General features: G+C 36.3%; 1 protein-coding gene across 1 annotated transcript in view; it reads left to right on the forward strand.

Annotated features, from left to right (window-relative positions):
• ADAMTS20 (ADAM metallopeptidase with thrombospondin type 1 motif 20) overlaps window positions 1-20,694 on the forward strand; it is a 169,909-nt gene that overhangs the window by 130,623 nt on the left and 18,592 nt on the right. The window contains exons 29-31 of the mRNA XM_036301604.1: window positions 6,716-6,883; window positions 14,269-14,442; window positions 14,516-14,686. Coding sequence (XP_036157497.1) covers window positions 6,716-6,883; window positions 14,269-14,442; window positions 14,516-14,686 — 513 coding nt within the window. The remainder of the gene's footprint in view (window positions 1-6,715; window positions 6,884-14,268; window positions 14,443-14,515; window positions 14,687-20,694) is intronic.

Genomic DNA, 20,694 nt, shown 5'->3' on the forward strand with positions numbered 1-20,694 from the left:
AAAAATCAATCAAAAAATGAGTTCGCGTGTCACCTCTGACACGTGTATCATAGGTTCGCCATCCCTGCTCTATGCTAGGTTTACATCTCTGTGACTTATTTTATAATTGGCAGTTTGTACTTAATCCCTTTACATTTTCCACCCATTTTCTACCCACCTCCCATCTGACAACCATCAGTTTGTTCTTTGTGCATCTATTTCTCTTGTTTATTCATTGTTTTTTATTTTAGATTACACATATATGTGAAATCATATATTTGTCTTTCTCAGTCTGACTTATTTAGCATAATACACTCTAGGTCAGTGATCAGCAAACTGTGGCTTGCGAGCCACATGCGGCTCTTTGGCCCTTTGAGTGTGGCTCTTCCACAAAATACCACATGCGGGCGCGCATGTACAGTGTGATTGAAACTTCGTGGCCCATGCACAGAAGTCGGTATTTTGTGGAAGAGCCACACTCAAGGGGCCAAAGAGCCGCATGTGGCTCATGAGCTGCAGTTTGCCGACCACTGCTCTAGGTCCATCCATGATGTTGCAAATGGAAAGATTTTATTCTTTTTATGGTTGAATAGTATTCTATTGTGTATACCACATTTCTTTATCCATTTATCTGTGGATGGAAACTTAGGTTTGCCTCCATATCTTGGCTATTGTAAATAATTCTGCAGTGAACATAGGGTGTTTGGGACTTTTTCAGATAAACACCCAGAATTGGGTTTGCTGGGTCATATGGTAGTCCTATTTTTAAATTTTGGAGGCTTTTTCATAATCCGTGCACTGGACCTCTAGTAATTAATAAATGATAATAGAAGTATAAGCTGTGTTTTGCATACTCACAACTATGAACTTACTTTTGTTCACCCTGTATTTGTGCTGATTGCCCCTTATTGGATACATCATTTGTAAATATCTTCTTCCATTCGGTAGGGTTCATTTTTGTTTAGTCAATGGTTTTCTTCACAGTGCAAAAGCTTTTTAGTTTGATGTAGTCCCCCAATTGTTTATTTTCACTTTGTTGCATTTACCCTAGAGGCATATCCAAAAATATATTCCTACGACCAATGTCAAATAGTTTATAATCTATGTTTTTCTAAGACTTTTATGGTTTCAGGTCTTATATTTAAGTCTTTAATCCATTTCAAGTTTATATTGTGTATGGTGTAAGAAGGCAGTCTAAATTTTTTTGCATGTATCTGTTTAGTTTTCCCAGCACCATTTACTGAAGAGATTGCCTTTACCCAATTGTATTTTCTTACTTCCTTTATCATAGATTAATTTACCATATAATCATGGTTTTATTTCTGGGCCCTCTATTTTACTCCATTGATCTATGTACCATACTGTTTGATTATAATAGTTTGTAGTATAGATTGAAATCAGGGAGTGTTATACCTCCAACTTTGTTCTTTCTCAATAGCTTTGGTTATTCAGGGTCTTTTTTGGTTCCATATATTTTTAGGATTATTCTAATTTTGTGAAAAATGCCATTTATATTTTGATAGGGATTGCATTGCATTGAATCTGTAGATTGCTTTGGGTAAATATTCTTCCAATTTATGAACACAGTATATCCTTCCAGTTATCTGTTTTCCTCCTCAGTTTATTTCATTATGTCTTATAGTTTTCAGAGAAGAGGTCTTTTACCTCCTTAGTTAAATTTATTCTCGGGTATATTATTCTTTTAAAAAATACATTTGATTTCATAGAGGGAGAGAAAGATAAAAACATCAATGATGGAGAGTCACTGATCTGCTGCCTCCTGCATGCCCCCTCCTGGGGATCGTGCCCACAACCCTGGGCATGTGCCCATGTGCCCTGACAGGGAATCTAACCATGACCTCCTGGTTCACAGGTCAATGCTCAACCACTGAGCCACACCAGCTGGGCTATGATTCTTTTTGATGCAATTGTAAATGGGATTATTTTCTTAATTTCTCTTTCTGATCATTTGTTATTAGTATATGAAAATACAACAGATTTATGAATATTAATTTATATCCTACAACTTTACTAGAGTTATAAATATTTTTTTAGTGGAATCTTTAGGGTTTTCTATATATAGTATCATTCTATCTCAAATAGGGACTTTTACTTATTACTTTACAAGTTGGATGTCTTTTATTTCCTTTGCTTATCTGATTGCTGTGCCTAGGACTTTCAATACAATGTTCAATACAAGTGGTGAGAATAGGTATTCTTGTTTTTAGAGTTTTCTGAGTATGGCCATTTTCTTTATCCTTACCTAAATATTTATATGAAATAGATATTATTTTACCAAAATTACATATGAAAAATAGAGGTTCAATGATGTTAAATAAATTACCTATGGTTAGCCATCTTGTAAAGTCTATAAAAGCCATTTTATGTATAACTAAGGTCAGGCTACTTTATTGCCTATTAAGGTATATACCAATTCTCTTAGTGTGTTTCCCACTATTGTCAGAGAGGGTGGTAAATCAGATAAACATAATAGTTTATGATAAAATACACACACACACACACACACACACACACACACACACACACACACACATGGTTTTCCATTTTCTAGACCTGAAGATAAATTTCATTTCCTTATTTTGTTTAGCAATTTAAGGTTCCAGAGTTAATCAAGCATCTCACAAATTAAATCAATTCATTCACTCTTCTGTAGTTTTTTTTTAAAATTCCCTTTCCCTTAAAAAATGGCTTTATTGATTTTAGAGAGGAAGGGAGGGAGAGAAACACCGATGAGAGAAAACATAAATTGGTTGCCTTCTACATGACTACCACTGGGGATTGAACCCACAACCCGGGCATTGAACCAGGATTTGAACCCGTGACCTCTTGGTGCATGGGTTGACACTCAACCACTGAGACATACTGGTCAGGTTGTAGTATTCTTATATGTAAACAAATAAAGCAATAATCCACATTTCAAATATCAAAAGTAATCTTATACTGTAATATACAACTAAACTTTAAAATAAGAATAGAGTTGTCTCAAAGTTAATCATATTCAAAGTGGACTGACTGATTTCAATTCTCACCTTGGTATTGAAAGTGCCAGGCAACCTGCATAACTGCAGAATCTATTACAATCTGAGGGCTTACAAATTCTATATTTGTTTCAAATGTCCTGTTTTCCATGAGTAGGCATTTGTCTTCACCTATTTTATAGGAATGGTTAATGTAAGTTGCTTGCATTTAATGTTGCCACTTCTGAAGAGCATATCTACTATTCCATAGTAGTTATGAAAAAATCTGAGAATTTAAGATTATGTCAACTAAGAATGATAGAGGTGATCTTTAAGAAAAAAAAATCTTTGCATAAGAATACTTTGAATGAATTATACAGTATTAATAAAACTTTAAGGGACTAGGATGGTTTCTGAGGTATAAAAAATAAAAGATTGCTGGGGTACAAGAAAAAAGAACTGGCATGTTGGGTATTCCTACTAAATGGGATATTTTTGTAGAATCTTTACAACTCAGAATATACTGTGGTTTGAGAGAGGGAGGGTAGCACGTCACTATTTATTTACAATAATATTGCCTCATTCCAACTAATACATCATTCTTGATATAACATGTTCTTTTTTTACTTAAATCCCTTCATGGATTTAATCAGATATGATAACGTAGTTATTTTTCTTCAAATATTGGAGAAAGCGAGCTCTGCTTTAAAAGCAAAACAAAGATATAATCTATGTTGCAATACTTTAATTTTCTATTTTTTTTGTCTCTCCTCTAGAAGAACTTGAGTTTATTAACCAATAAATATTTTTCATGGAATTTAAAAGGTTTTAATAAGTTATTTTATAGTTTACGAAAAACAAATAAGAATTGTTTATACCAAGGATTGGCCTCAGTTAATCAGTTGATAGTTATTGTACTTGACATTTTGTGGGTGATCTAAAAGTTTCTTGACCTACAGAAGGCTGGGTAGATGAAGCATGTGGCAAAAATGGAGAATGAAGTGATAAAAACAGAGTGAGCCTCAGACAGGAGAGTTCAGAGAACTGGAAGACTGATATGTGTTTACCCTAGAAATGGGGTTGACTCAGAGCTTTAAGGATAAGATTTAGAAAGCTGGGAAGTGATTAGTCAAGGTAAAAGGAAGTATCTGAATAAGGTACTGCTATTGAGTGACTATGTCACATGAAAGAGAAGTGATTATATCATCCCTGAGTAGAGCAAAGGTCGCATGATAGAAAGTAAGGTTGGAAAGGTGTGTTAACTGAAATTTGGTGGATGAAGAAAGCAAGGAAGTATACTAAGTTTTGGATTTTACTATTAAAGACAATAAAGAGCCTTTGTCAGTTCTTGAGGGATGAAGAGAAAGAATTAAAGATGGCCTCAAGTTAGAGTATGTAGTTTTGTGGAGAATAATCTTAATTTTGATAGTGTATTGCAGCATCCAAGTTTACAGGCCACTCACAGATGCTGCCTATAGAGAAAAGTCTTTAATGTCTCCTCTTATGTTACATAGTTTTGTAAGTGAATTGGTTATTCTTATAAGCAGTTTACTGCATACTTACTGAGTGATTCTTGGATTCTTGGAACTGTTAAAAGAACTCAGAATTTTGCAAAACAGACACACAGGAGCAGTATCTAGATAAGGCATATCGAAATATATAAAACTATCCATATTTGTTCATCAACAAACCTACTTCTTCAAGATTGAGTTTAAATATTACTTTCTCCTTTAGTACTTATGAAATAACCCAGAGAGAAATGACCAGTTTCCATGAATTTCTTAAATCTATTATATTTTTTATTGTATAATTTTAATGGTCTTTAGTGTCTTGTGTTTTTTCTCTGGACTTTATTGGGTTTAATATTTAAGATATACCCTGTCGTTATTAACTTAATAGGTGTATGTGTCATTTAGATTATGAGGACTTTGAGGGTAAATTTAGGTCAAAAGCAAGAGATGGTATTTAACGAATCTGCAATTCTTGGTATATTGTAGAAAGTGATATTTATAATTAATAAAATAATATTTCTTCATTTTTCACAAGTACTACTGTGTTGCCATAATTAATATTCACAATAATTACTACTTTTTAAAGATGGGCTAACATGGAGAGTAATGAATTTTCTTTTGTTCAAATAGTTACAATTTTAAAGTTAGAAAAAATAACAACACACCTTAGGAAAAAAACTCCCTTCTCTGTGTGAATATGCATGTATACTCCCTGATAGTATATGCTTAATACTTGATGATATATGATGTTTGGGGTATAAAATATGTTATATTCTTTGAAAAATAAACAGCGAGCTAAAGAAACAGGCATGGAAATGCTCAAGATAAGTGGCCAAAATGAGTAGAGCATATAGATAGGTCTTGTAAAAGACAGTCAATCTCAGGAAAGAATGTACACTTAATACAGTATAGGAGACCTGTAGATATTGTTCACAAATTAAGTGTGTTAGTGGAATGTAAAGGCTGTATGTGTTAATGGGAAGAGAAGAGAACATCTCAGATATGATAACAATAAGTCAATACTCAAGACAACAATTTAAATTACTTGTCTACACAAATGAGATTTAGTTTTGCAGATAATATAAAAAGGTAAATTATTCCCCAACTATTTTTAAGTTACAATAGTTTAAGCATTGAATAATCTGTAGTAGTCTAACAGTCTTTGAACTCAGAATATACATGAAATGTATAATATATTATCTAAGGTCCTCAGAACTTGGAATATGTTTCTAAATGAAACCATATGTGAGCAGCTGTCTCAGAGTTATGAGAGGACTTGTCTGAAATTTGCATCTTCTTTGCTTAACGTTTCCCTGGTGCATATATCATGCTCACACATGTAAGTGTCCTCTCTGAGGCTATGTGAAGGAAAACAATAGAAGAGGAAGCTGATATTTCCTGAAGATGCACCACGGGTGATGGGTCTAAGTTAGACATTTCATATTCTCTATCTCACATCGCATGTTAATCTTCATAATAAACCTGTAATATTGGTGGTGTTATCCCCATCTTATAAGTGAAGAAACCAAGGCTTGCACAGGTGATAAAATGTGCCTAAAGTTACCCCACTAGTAAGTGGCAAAGCTGGTATTCAATGCTGAGCCCAAGCTCTCTCCACTGCATCGCCCTGGCCTCACTCATGAAATGGCAACTGGCTGAAAAAAATTCAAATCATTGTTTATCTATGTCTTTACAGAGATTTTAGTCATTTTGTTTTGTAATAAATATATTGGAAGGCTGATGGTAAAGAGATACATCTTCCAGATTGATTCAAAAACCAAGCCAGAACCGAATTGCAATTTAAAAACACATTTTCAGCTTTCTCTATTACAGTTTTCTGCGTCAAGAGATCACTGCACTATTTTAAACATCCCAAACATACTTTGCAGCGTGAAAAAGCATATGGGGTTAAAAATAGAAGAGCTGGTGACTATACAAAACTGAGAGCAAGTTTTGTTGGATTATGTGTGATATCAGGAGTTAACCTCAGATAGTCTTAAATCTTAAACGATCTAAAAGCATTTATATGCCAGAAAAGTGCTTGGTATATTGCAGACAATATTTTTAATAGAATAAAGGGATAATTTATGATATCAATGTTAACCCAGGGTGGACTGGCAACTTTAAATTCTGTCTAATTAGAAATATCAAAGCAATGAGGTTTTGATTGCTTTATGTTATATACGTCTTGCAGATAAATTTAAATTAAGATAAAATGAATCAAGTGCATTCGTATTTGTCTTCTAGTGTTCAGCTTCTTGTGGTAAAGGTTTAAAGTACCGCGAGGTGCTATGTGTTGACCAAGTTCAAGGGAAATTAGAAGAAAAATACTGCAGTCATCTCCAGAAACCGCGAACTCACAAAGCTTGTAGATCTGGCAGGTGCCCTTCATGGAAAGCCAAAAGATGGAAGGAGGTATGTGATGTATTTTTATAATTATATAAATTTGAAGAGAATATCTTTGCATTTAAAGAGAATATCTTAATGTATTCCATAAGCTTTCAATAACCTTGAAAGTTTTACTTCACCAAAATGTGCTTTTTTTCTGTTATACATTTTTGTACTAATCTCTGAATTAATTTTGTACAGTGTTAACCACATTTGCTAAGTCTCTAGTTAAATAACAAATGAGTCATTTAATGTTTGTATGGCAGTAAACTTTATAAGAAATTCTATTATTGAATACTAGGGCCGTTACTGAGGATCGTAATATTGTTCCAGGTATCTAAACAGTAAATACATAGGATGAGGTATTTAGTAACTGCCTTGTTTCCACACCAAAGTCTTGGGTTTGAGCTAATGTTGAATCTTGGAAAAGGGAATGTTAAGTTCCAGAAGGAATTTTAACTGGAGGTTGAAAGTTAAGTGACAGAACTGGGTGGCCAGCCCTAACTAAGACTAGAATGCACACACACTTGGAAAAAGCTCAGCAAAAAGGAAGCTGGTACATAGGTGGCATCCAGGCTGAGAACTCAGTTTATAAAATAAGGATGATCGATACCTGCCCTGGCAAACTCAGAGAAGTAAGCTCAACAATCTAAATTGGGGGAGGCAGACCTTTCAGCATGGTTGTCAAGTAAAGACCAACTTGGGAAAGGTAATAGTCAAGGCCATGAATGAAGTCAGAAACTTTAACTAGAACAACTGTCGGAGGCTTGATTCCAATGAGTTTGGGCTTCCAACTCAGCCTCTGGCTGCTCTCAGGGGTACCTTAGGGTGCCTACCCATTCCTTAAAGGGCCTAGTCCTGCTACAGGAACAAGAAACCAGTTTTCTGCTGATGGAGCTTCCTTGTCTCTGTCTGATGTTGGAACTATGTTTATTAGAAAAGTAGGGGTTCCCCTGGACTTCTAAGTCATCATATACTCCGTGGGTTCAGAGCCTTGGTGCAGGGCGCCGGGCTTTGAGTGCCGCGGTGCCAAAGTGCTGTCACTGAATAAAAAAGCCCCCAAATGCAGCGAGCATCCCAGGTTCCTTTGAAGGAGAGGCAGCCTCAGTCACTGAGAAGTGAGGTTAATGGTTGACTGAAAAGTATGGGCAGACGCACCTCTGTTTTTTAATCCCCCAGAGCATACATACATTCTCAAGCATTTGCTTCTACATGTAACTTTAGTAAAGGAAATAGCCCAGCTTGGGGCAGATGCCTCCCAATTTGGACATCAGGCAGGAGCTGCTGGGGGATGGGAGCGGAAGTGAGAGAGACTTTTTGCTGCTTCTTCCCCACCAGCATTCCTGTGGATCTCCCAGACTCTGCAGCTGCTGGGGTTGGTACTCAGGAGGGACTTTTTCTGACTCTTGACCTCCAACCCCGCAACAGTGAATCAATCATCAGTTCTAACACATTGGCCTTGGCCTACATCAAGTATGACATTCTGTAGGATTCCCTAAAGGAACGTATTTGAGGGGTTTCTAAGATACAGCTAGGAATATTCAGAGACCATAGAACACGGATGGTCTTGTACAGACCCCGCTTTCTTCTCTTTGAGTTGGTTTTCCTCGCCACAGAAATTAGGTTCAGACGCCCACACAGTCCCCACATCTCTCCCAGAAACAAATGACCACTTGTGAAGCCGCTGGCTTTTGATTTATGCTATAAAAAGCACCCACATGAAGTTCATTAACAATTGCAGGCTGTCATTGCACTGCATATAATAATGTCCAACAGAAGTGTAATTTCAGAGGTAGTTAGGAGATAATCACTGGTTGCTACTTGGTTCTGACTGCATAAATTGTAACAGGGCTTTAATACAATCGCTCACTATAAAATAATCTTATTTTATTACTATTTTACATTATATCTCAAATGGAGAGACTCATTTGGCCAATGGTGACCAAACATGTGCTCAAATGAGTTTTGATGTAACACCTTCATTCAGGGCTTGATATCATATTTTAATGAAAGGATTTAGTAATGCACTTTAATGACTTCTGCTAAACAGGAACAAACATCGCTACACAGGGCCATTTGTCCTCTGGGTCCAGATGTATACCTTTAGAGGCAAATTAAATACTACAATTCTTAAAAAAACAACAACACACACAACATATTACCCTTCCCCCCTTTCTGGAACCAAAAAGATTTTCCCCCACTTAATTTTATCTATTTGGGAATACCAGCTTCACTTGTAAATTCAAGTGTTTTAAGGCTAAAATGGTGCTAGATCATGCTTCATCTACTTAGTTCAGTGCCATCTAATGTAATCTTTTTAACTGAATTGATTAGGGTGACATTGGTTAATAAAATTATATAGGTTTCAGGTATACAGTATGGTGTACTTTGCATTGTGTTCACCACCCCAAGTTATGTTTCTTTCCATCCCCATTATCCCCCTCCTACCTCCCCTCACCCCCATTTTCCTCTGTTAATCACCATACTTTTGTCTGTCTATGAGGTGTTTTTTTTTTCCATCCAACGTAATTTTTTTATGTAAAAAAAAAAGAAATCCAGAATTCTTACCTTCCCTTGATTGTGGCAAACCTGCTGGAAATCTATAAAGATACATGAAAAAATCTCACTGACGACCTAACAAATACCCTACTGAATCTATAGCCACATGACATCAACCACTTACCTGGGTCCCCTTCTGAGACCCATCATTGTCTTTCTAGTATTTTAAGATCAGAGCTGGAACCAAAATCTCACAAATCTACTGGCCGGTGCCCTTCTTTCCCAAAGCCCCTCATTTGAAAAGAAGAAAAACACAAAAATAACCTACATGCTAAATGCTAGCATGTGTAAGTGATTTTGTATTTCTGTAATTTCATAGTTTCTATATTTCCAACATATATAAATTCCTACATTTCAAAATTTTCTGATGTATAGATATTATGTATCTTATAGTCTAAACAGATAATAAATATTACTTAAGGCCCATATCCCCTGACCAAGAGCTTAGAACCTTTCATCTCTACAACTGGGTTTAGTGTTGTTACCATGAAAACAGGCAGCAGTGGAGGATGGGGAGGATGTGTGTGTGCTCAGGGCCTGGGTGAATGAAGCATACCGCTCCGCTCCGTCATTTCTAGCTAGTGCCAACAATTCTGTTTTTGCATTTCTACGCTGCCTGTAACTTATCATCTTGATTGAAACTTAAGATGGCCTTCCTTTGACTGGGCTGAGATGACTAACACTGTTTAGCTTGAGGCATGGCTCAGGAAACTGTTCAAGGCAGAAATCAGAAAGAGGAAAAAATGGGACTAAGAATGGAGCAGAAAGGGACAATCATTTCCTTACATAGTGTGAGAGACTTCTGTGTTTCTCATAACCTAGGTATCATCGCATTCATTATGCAGATGAGGAAAATACAGCTTAAGAGGTTAACTAGATTGTGCAGGTCACCAGCCAGGAAATGCAAGGGGTGGGGGGCATTTAAACACAGAGCTATTTGAACTTTCCTTACTGTAGTTGCTGTTATAATTATTAAATTATTATCAATATACATAAGTCATTCTTTTTTTAAAAAAAATATATTTTATTGATTTTTTACAGAGAGGAAGGGAAAGGGAGAGAGAGAGTTAGAAACATCGATTAGAGAGAAACATCGATCAGCTGCCTCCTGCACACCCCCTACTGGGGATGTGCCTGCAACCAAGGTACATGCCCTTGTCCGGAATCAAACCTGGGACCCTTGAGTCCGAAGACTGACATTCTATCCACTGAGCCAAACCAGTTAGGGCAAGTTATTGTTTATTTCCTTGGCAACATATTGCCCCTCTCACAAGGGCACCTGAAGTCAACAAGTGCAGACTGTTACCGCATTCAACAGAAATTTTATTTCTGTGCTTACTTCATTGCATGCTTATTTATATTAAAAGTCTGTATTTGTTCTGTTGGTGAGGAGGAAAGATTCCAGAAGTGAGTAAAAGTTCAAAGACTATTTCAGCTCCATATAAGTGAGTATTTGCTAACATTAGAATTATCCAAAAATCAATTAACACCATTCATGATATTTTGAACATACCCAGGCTGAGGCTATAGAATTATGTGTGGTTTTGATGGTCATTTATTCACTATAAGTATAAAAGGGATTTCAGAATTGAAGGGAAATTGGGATTAGATATTCCTAAAGTCTTTTCTAACTCAAAATGCTCTACTACTGCTACATTATTGATCCATTTAAAATAAGCCATATTTACAAATAACCAACTATAATAAACCAAAATCTTATTACATTAATAAGAAATAATAATGTATCAAGAGCAAATATTTACATTTTTAAGTAACTTTATTAAACAGAGTGAGTCAGCCTCAATGAGCCTGTTTTTGCAATGCATGTTCTAACATCTCTTTACCTCTGCTCTGTACCTGTGGATGGGATAAAATTCACCTTCTCCACTCCACTGTCAAGTATTTAAAGTGCTAGAATTTGCAATGTTACAGTATATTTGTGTATTAATAGGATAGTTGGCTGATTTTTCCTGACTGAATTTAATTATACAGTGTTGGTGAGTTAGTGCATTCCCATCAATTATTTGTGTTATACTTGTAACAATAGCCTCACACTGGCTTCATATGTGTTTCCTAAATTTAAAAAAAAAGAAAATTTAAAATGCTTATAAAGTTTTACAAAGCTACTGAGAAAGGGTGCATATTTTGGGGTTAGAGATGTACCTTGGGAGGTTCTTCTAGTAAGTGACTTAAGAGTGGGTGATCATATCTTCCCAGCATGACTGCAGGGGAAATGGGCTGGGCAAAGGCAGGAAGTTGTGTTTTGGAAATGTTGAATTTGAGGTGCCTTTTACATATCCATATAGAAAATACATGAAAATTCTGGTAAATACATAAAAACTTTTTGTAAACATATCTATAATAACAAAAGGGAAATATGCTAATTAGACCATACAGCCGAACGACCTTATGGACGTCCTTCCAGACGACCTTCTGGATGAAGTCACGGCTGCGAGGGCTGAGGCAATCTGCTGCCGAGCCCCTTGCACAAATTTCGTGCATCGGGCCTCCAGTGAACATATAAATGTAAAGCTCAATATTATGATCAGGGTGGAAGAGAACAGCCTTAGAAATTACTGGTGCATAGAAGAAATTGCTCAGAGTGAGCTCAGCTTGTATAGAGGCGAGTTATGAACAGAATCTTGAAATATGCTGATGTTTCAGGGCTGAACAGAGAAAACAGTCAGTTAAGAACTTTGAGAAGGTGCAATCTCAGAAGAGGAGAGAGAGCTCTGGGACCAGAGGGATTTTAATCCCAGAAGCCAACTTGGCTCATGGCTCTGCAGAAAGTGGTCAGTGGCACTGAAAATGTCAGGGAGAGTAAGAAAAGGTTTGAAAAGTTCTTATTGGGCTTAGCAATTAGGGTTACTGATGCGATCAGGCTAGGCAGTATTTCATGTAAGCCGTAAGTTATCTGTTCAAATCTAAAATTGCATCAATTCACTCTTTTATACTCTTATCTCCAAAAAACAAAAAACAAACAAACAAAAAAACACCCTGAAAAACAAATGTTATTTGTTTATTCCAAGCAGTAGTCCATTTTGTTTCCTTTCAGGGAAGTGGACCACCAATAGCAGTTATCCATGGTATCCAGGGGGTTTTTCTAAATGAATGCTGTGAGAGAAGGGGCAATAAATCATTGTGGTTTGTTGAATTATAGAAAATTATATTGTCTGATAGAACTTATTGCTAAGCTGTGTTTTGTGAATTATTTTTTCCAGGTTTTTGTTTTTTTCAGGTTTAGAGGCAGGAAGTTTTCCAAATGTAATTTCCATTTCTGAAATTATCTCTGGAAAATGTTTGCAGGAGTCTTATTTTGTAGAGTAATCATTTTCGCAAGAGGTTCAGATAAGCTAACCTACATACAGATATTTTAGTCTACTTGATATGGTGCCTCGCACAAAGCACACATTACGTTACTATTGCCTCCATAGAAAGGAGATGTATGTTGTTTGTGAAAAGATTCAATGAGTTGGCACAATTTACCTGCCTAAGCATAAAATGAAAGTAGGCATGCATCATAGTCTCCGTAGGTTAAAAATTACACATTATCCTTCAAGTCTGTTTCTGCTTATACACACAAGATAGAAAACAATTATAAAGAGCCTTTAGAATGAAAATGCTGCACAGTCTGTGAGAGGAATTTGAGTCTACCAGGTGAGCTAAATCCTTAGCGTTTGTGGGATTTTAATGTTCATTCATAGTAAAACAATATTCTGCAGATATATATTTACTGTTGTGGGAAAATTTACTTACTCTGGAACCCCTACAGATATAGAGAATTTAATGAAGAACCTGTTGTTTTTTTTACCCTTATAATTACTCAGTCCCCCAATTTATCACTCAGTGTGACTTTCAGTCCCTTCTGGAATAACAAGGAGTAGCTATAAAAAAAATCCAAACTCACAAATTAAATATCACTGGATATTCTCCATACTTTATTAATGTTGGCATCCCAGTGTGGCTGTGGTCCAGCTCTGTTGTTATATAAACTGGCATATTAGAGCTGAAAGAGCCCTGAGATATTACCAGGTCTGTCCCTATCCGCTGGGGGCAGCCCAGTGAGAGCTCAAAGTCTGGGAAAGAACTGAGCTTGCACCTGCTTCATCGATAACCAGAGGCGGCAACTCAGGCAAGTGACTTGACACCTCTGTGTCTACAGTCCTCAGCCCAGGTACCTCCATCGTAGAGCTATTGCCAGGAATAAGTGTTCTATGAAATTTTACAAATAACACAAAATCTTCATTGTAGAGATAAGGAAAATAAGGCCAGGAGTGGTAATGACAAGTTTGTCTCAGTTTATGTTTATGCAGCCAGGTTCTCAAATCCAGTCCATTGAAATACCGTATAATCATGAACCACCAAATTAGCAAATTATTGGATCCCCAAAGTGGAGAAGGTACTGCAGCTATAAAGATGAATATAATACAATATTGAAAATGATAATTTTCTTTTGGGGAGTTTGTGTAGATGCAGACAGTATAAGGAATTACATGATGTGAAAAAACAATGTAGATTGTTTACAATGTGATTTTATAGATATTAAGTACATTTAAGTCAGAAGAGAGTGTGATTAGTTGGGCTGGAGTGTCTTGTAGAACATGTCATAGTTTCCAGAAGACTTGAATAGATATTGCAAAATAAAATCTACTAGTATTTGCCCATTTATATAGATGTTTCACACCAGACAGTCTTGAACATACTTACTGCATGTATTTTCTGTCTAATACATGATATAACATCAAGCTGTGTTTAAATGAAACAAGAAAATATGTCATGACACCATTTTGCTTTTTTTTTACATAGTTTAATGTTTGTTAGAGAATTTTCAAGTCGTTTGGGCTTCTTTGTAGTGCTCTGTGACCTGTGGCCTTGGAGTGGAGCAAAGGGATGTGTACTGCCGACTGAGAGGCGTTGGTCCGGTGGCCGAAGAAATGTGTGACCGGTCCACTCGGCCTCATTCACAGAGGCAGTGCTGGCGCCAGGACTGCATACAGTCCCAGTGGGTGGCAGGAGAGTGGTCGGATGTGAGTATTGACCAGTCAGGTTTTAAAGACACTGCATACAGGCATGTTACTCATTTCGTCCTTGTATTTCTAGTGTTTAACATCATGTAAAATGAAGGAGACGCATCGGCAAGTGCAGTGCATTGACGCACAAAACATTCAAGTGAATGAAAGTTTCTGTGACCCTTCAACCAGACCTCTTTCCATCAAAAAGTGCAAGAACCTTCCCTGCAAGTACATTGTGGTAACAGGAGACTCATCTCAGGTAAGCCAAAGAATTTTGTTCCTGGTAAAAACACCTGAGTCTAACATTTGACGCAATTGAAACGGAGTCTAAATTGAAATATGGGGGCAGATAACAGTATCCGTATTAATCTAAAGAATAAAGCCACCTACAGTTGGATGATGCAAATAGAGTAAGAGAAATATGGATATTAAACTTAATGCAGTTCCAGTGTCAGTTAGTGCCTACTTGAAATCAACTACTAGGAACTTGCCCTGTAGAGTTGCCTTTCTTTCTCCTTTCTTTCTTCCTTCCTTCCTTTTCTTTTCTTTTTTCTTTTTTCTTCTTTTTCTTTTCTTTCCTTTCCTTTTCTTTCTTTTCCTTTCTTTCTTTCTTTCTTTCTTTCTTTCTTTCTTTCTTTCTTTCTTTCTTTCTTTCTTTCTTTCTTGTTTTTCCTTTCTTTTCTTTTTTTAAAATTTAAATTCTTTATTGTTTAAAGTATTAAATAAGTCCCCTTTTCCCCCAATGACCTCTCCCCAGCCACCCCCACCACCAGCAATGCCCTCACCACCCCCCTCCCCAATCTGTATCTATTGGTTATGCTCATATGCATGCATTCAAATCGCATACAAATCCTTTGGTTGATCTCTTACCCCCTCACCCCCTGCCTTCTACACTGCTGTAAAAAAAAAAAAAAAAAAAAAAAGGAATTCTTACCATTTGCAACAGCATGGATGGACCTGGAGGGCATTATGCTAAGTTAAATAAGCCAGTCAGAAAAAGATAAATATCACATGATCTCCCTCATTTGTGGAATATAATGAACAACATAAACTGATGAACAAAAATAGAACCAGAGTCATAGAAGCATTGAACAGACTGTCCAACCTATGAGGGAAGGTGGAAGAGTGGCCTGCATTTTATTTTTATTTTTTAAAAAAAACATATTTTATTGATTTTTTACAGAGAGGAAGGGAGAGGGATAGAGAGTTAGAAGCATCAATCAGCTGCCTCCTGCACACCCCCTACCGGGGATGTGCCCGTAACCAAGGTACATGCTCTTGACCGGAATTGAACCCTGGACCCTTGAGTCCACAGGCCGACGCTCTATCCACTGAGCCAAACCAGTCAGGGCTTGCCTGCTTTTAAAAAACAGCTTTTAAAAAAATTGTTGACACTATTATAGATGTCCCCTTCTCCCCTTTCTCCTCCTCAAGCCAGCCCTAACCCCCATCCCAGCCTTCATCCCATTGTTGTCTGTGTCTATGAGCTATGCTTATAGGCATCAAAACAGCTCTATTATGGTATAAATGATAAATAATAAGCTGCATATATTTAAAGTGTCCAGCTTGGTAAGTTTTGATGTATGGATACAGCTACACCCATAGAGCCATTACCATATTTAAAATAAACAGCATCTCCATCACTACCCAAAATTTCCTTGTTTTGCTTTGCAATTCCTCCCTCCTCTCCTCCTCTCCTTTCCCCATCCCACAGGTAACCTAATCTTGTTTTCATTGAAATTATCCATTAACATATTAATTTACATTCTTGAGTTTTATATAAATGGAAGCATACAGCATGTACTGTTTTTGTCTAATGCCTCATAAGTATTTGGAGGTTCAGTCAGGTTGTACGTATCAATAATTCATTTCATTTTGTTATTGAATATCTCACTGTATGGATAGCTCTATGTCCATTAACCTTTTCTTCTGTGATGTCTAATTTGCCATTATTCCCCATCAATCTATTTTTCATCTCAGATAGTATAATCTTCATCTTCAGAAATTTGATTTCAGCTTTTTTTTATATCTTCCATGTCTACTTAACTTTTTGAACATACTGGAGTTACTAATAATTGTTTAATGCCCTTCTCTGCTAATTCTAACATCTTTGTGTGTGTATTTATAACTTAGGGAATTTTAGTATACGCACAAGTTTGTGTAACCATTACCATGGTCTAATGCTAGAACATTTTGTCACCCATAAAAGAAATTCCATACCCATTAGAAATCACTCCACATTTCTCCTTTCCCCAACCCCAGCCAGCCAGTTTTTTTTACTCCCTGGATTTGCCTGTTCTGTACCTTTCATATAAATGGAATCAAACAATATGTGACCTTTTGTATCTGGCTTTTTTCACTTAGCGTGGTATTTTTAAGTTTTAGCATATATCAGTAATTCATTCCCTTTTATGAATTAATAATATTCTATTGTAGAACTATGATACATTTTGTTCATTTGTTCAGTACCTGATGGACATTTAGGTTGGCTTACTTTTTTACTATGATGAATAATGCTGTTAACACTTGTGTACAAGTTTTTGTATGGACTTACAAATTTTTGTATGTTTTTAATTGTCTTGGGCATATAGCCAGGAGTAGAATTCCTGAATATTATGATAACTCTATGTTTAATTTTTTGAGGAAATTCCAAGCTATTTTCCACAATTGCTGCACCATTTTGCATTCCCACCAGAAATGTATGAGGATTCCGATTTCTCCATATCCTCATCAACACTTGTTATGGTCCATCATTTTGAATATACCCATTCTAGTGGGTATGAATGGAATCTCATTGCATATTTGAATTTCATTTCTCTAGTGACTAATAATGTTGAGCATTTTATTGTGCTTTGTAGCTATTTCTATATCTTCTTTGGAGAAATACCTATTCAAATCCTTTGCACATTTTTAAATTGGGTGATTCATCTTTTTATTGTTGAATTGTAATTCTTTATAGACTTTTGAGTCCAAGTTTTATCAGTTATATGATTTCCAAATATTTTCTCTCATTCTGTGTGGGTTGTGTTTCACTCTCTTTTTTTTTTTTTTTTTTTTTTTTTGTTAGCCCAACAGTTGGGGAAAACAGATAGGCTTTTTTTTTTTTTATTATTAGTTAAGGTATTACAAATGTGTCCTCATCCCCCCCATTAACCCCCAACCTCCCCCCCACACACACTCATGCTACCATCCCCCTGTTGTCCATGTCCATTGGTATGGCTTATATACATGTATACAAGTCCTTCGGTTGATCTCTTCCCCTTACCCCCGCCCTCCCCTACTTTCCTTCTGGGGATTGATAGCCTGATTGCTGTTTCTCAGTCTTTGAGTCTGTCCCTTTTCATCAGTCTATGTTGTTCTCTATATGCTAAGTGAAATAAGCCAGTCAGAGAAAGATAAATACCACATGATCTCACTCATTTGTGGATTATAGTGTTTCACTCTCTTGATAGTGCACAAACTTTCTTCATTTTGACGAAGTCAAATTTACCTGTTGTTTTGGTTGCTTGTACTTTAGGTAGTATATCTAAAAAAACTATTGACTATCTAAGGTCACAATTCATGCCTATATTTTATTCTAAGAATTTTGTAATTTTAGCTCTTACATTTAGGTCTTTGATACACTTCAAATTAAGTTTTGTATAGGATGTGAGGTGGGGTCCAACTTAATCCTTTGCATGTGGCTACCCCATTGTTCCAATTTGATTTGTGGAAAAGAGTGGTCTTTCCTTGTTGAATTATCTTGGCATATTTGTCAAAAAATATAGGTCATAAATGTATTGGTTTATTTCTGAACTCAGTTCTATTCCCTGATCTATGTGTCTATCCTTATGTCATACCATAGTCTTGGTTATTAGAGTTTTATAGTCAGTTTTGAAATCAGGAAGTGTGAGGGGACCAACTTTGTTCTTCCCTTTCAAGATTATTTTATTATTCTGTGTTCCCTACGTTTCCTTCTGAATTTTAGGATAAACTTGTTATATTCTGTATAAAAGCCAGCTGGGATTTTGTTAGAGAGTGCAATGAACCCTGATCAATATGAGGAATATTGCCATCTAAAGAAGTCTTCCAATCCATGAACATGAGATGTCTTTCCACGTATTTAGGTCTTACTAATTTCTTTCAAGGATGTTTTACAGTTTTAAGTGTATACGTGAACTTCCACTTCTTTTGTTAAATTTATTTCTAAATATTTTATTAATATTTTATGCTTCTATAAATGGAATTTTACTCAGTTTTATTCTTTGATTGTCCATTGCTAATGTAGAAATAGAATTGATTCTTATATGTTGAACACATTTATTGGACCTAATTCTTATTTGTGTGCGGATTATTGAAGGCTTTCTGTACATAAACGTATATCATCTGAAAATACAGAGAATTTTAATTTCTTCCTTTAACTCTGGTTGCCTTTCACTTTTTCTTGTCTGATTTTAAGGCTAGAATCTCCAGAATAATGCTGAATAGAATTGGTGAAAACATATATCATGGTCTTTTTCCTGCTTGTTAGAGGAAAGCTTTCAGTTTTAACACTTACTAGTAAATATGTTAGCTATAGATTTTTTTTTATAGATTCCTTTTACCAGTACTCTTCTATTCCTGTTTTGCTTAGGGCTTTATATCATGAAATGTGTTGGATTTTGTCAAATGCTTTTTCTTCATTTCTTGAGATTCTTGTGTGGTTTTTATCTATTATTCTATTAGAATAGATGTGTTCCATTAATTCATTTTCATATATTGAAATGATCTTACATTCCTGTAATAAATCTCACTTGGTCATTATGTATAACACTTTTAATCTATGTCTGGAATTTTTGCTAGTGTTTTGGTAAGGATTTTTGCATTCATAAAATATTTTGGTCTGTTGTTTTCTTGTGATGACTGCCTGGTTTTGGTATGAGGGAAATACTGGTTCCATAGGATGAATTAAGAAGTGCTCCTTACTCTTCTTTCTTTTGCAAGAATTTTGGAAAAGTTGATGCTAGTTCTTTAAACATTTGGTGGACTTCACCAGTGAAGCCGCTGGTCCTGGGCTTTCCCTGTGTGTAGTTTTTGGATTATTAATTCAATCCCTTTACTCGTTATAGGTGTACTCAGAGTCTTTCTCCTCCCCAGGGTTTATTGTTATTGCTATTTGTTTTTGCTTGTTTAGAAACTTTCCAGAATTCACTGTAAAGTCTGTATTTCCTGTCACATTCAGTCAGTGAAGTCTCTGCTTGATTTAAGTTTTCAATTAATGATTGGACAGTGATTCCCTTAGCTACCTGGAACCAATCACCTCCTTTGCCTGGGGCTTCTGTGTACATGTTTGGGTACCTTTAACACTCAGCCAGGCAGCTGACAACTATTAGTCCTGCTTGTATGAAGCCTTGACATTGGGCCAGAGGTGAGTGTGCAGGCCTTTTCCAGATGCTTCCTGAGCATGTGTATAATCCTGGACATGTGAGCAACCCTGTGCATGTCCATGGCCTTTTGGAGTCTGTAGATATATTGAAGCTTTTCAAAGCCCTATGAACATCTCTCTTCCTTTTAAGATTTTTTTTTTTTAATGAGCCTATTGCTTGCCCTAACTGTGATCTACCTCTTCTGGAAGCTTCAAAGTTAAACAGTTCAACAAGTACCCTGGAGGGAAAAGTCTTTAAGCAGTGGGTAAGCTCCAGTTAAGTTAAATAATGACAGCCTTGTCAGTGGAGTCTTCTAGAAAACCCACCAAACAGTTCAAATAACAACAAGTCTCTGCAACAGGGTCTTTGAAAGATGCCCAACCCTGCTCTGCCCCTGTGGCTGCAGGGTTGCTGGTTCCTCCATGCTTGCGGGCTGTTGATTTTCAAGGCTACTGTGGAGCTGGAGGCAAGAATGGGGTAGGACAAGTTAAAACATCACAAAGCTCCCTCTTCTGAGATTTAACCTTGTTTATTGAATAAATGCTTCCTGGATTGCTGCATTTGGTGAATTTACAGAGTTGTGGAAAAGATTAATTCTGACAAAGCCAGTTTTCTCATGGCTTTATGGAGAAGATAATTTTCAGAGATCCTTCCTTTGCATTTTTACTCATCCCTCTGGGTCTGTTTTGATAGATGAATTTTTCTCTTTATTATGGGCTACATTTTCTTGCTTTTTGCATGATGGTTAACTTTTTAAAAAATTATTTTATTGATTTTAGAGCAGAAGAGCGAGGGAGAGAGAGATAGAAACACCAATGATGAGAGAGAATTATGGATCAGCTGCCTCCTGCACGCTCCCTACTGGGGATCAAGCAGGCAACCC

The sequence above is a fragment of the Myotis myotis genome, unplaced genomic scaffold, assembly GCF_014108235.1.
Source record: "Myotis myotis isolate mMyoMyo1 unplaced genomic scaffold, mMyoMyo1.p scaffold_m19_p_3, whole genome shotgun sequence".
NCBI classification, from domain to species: Eukaryota; Metazoa; Chordata; class Mammalia; order Chiroptera; family Vespertilionidae; genus Myotis; species Myotis myotis.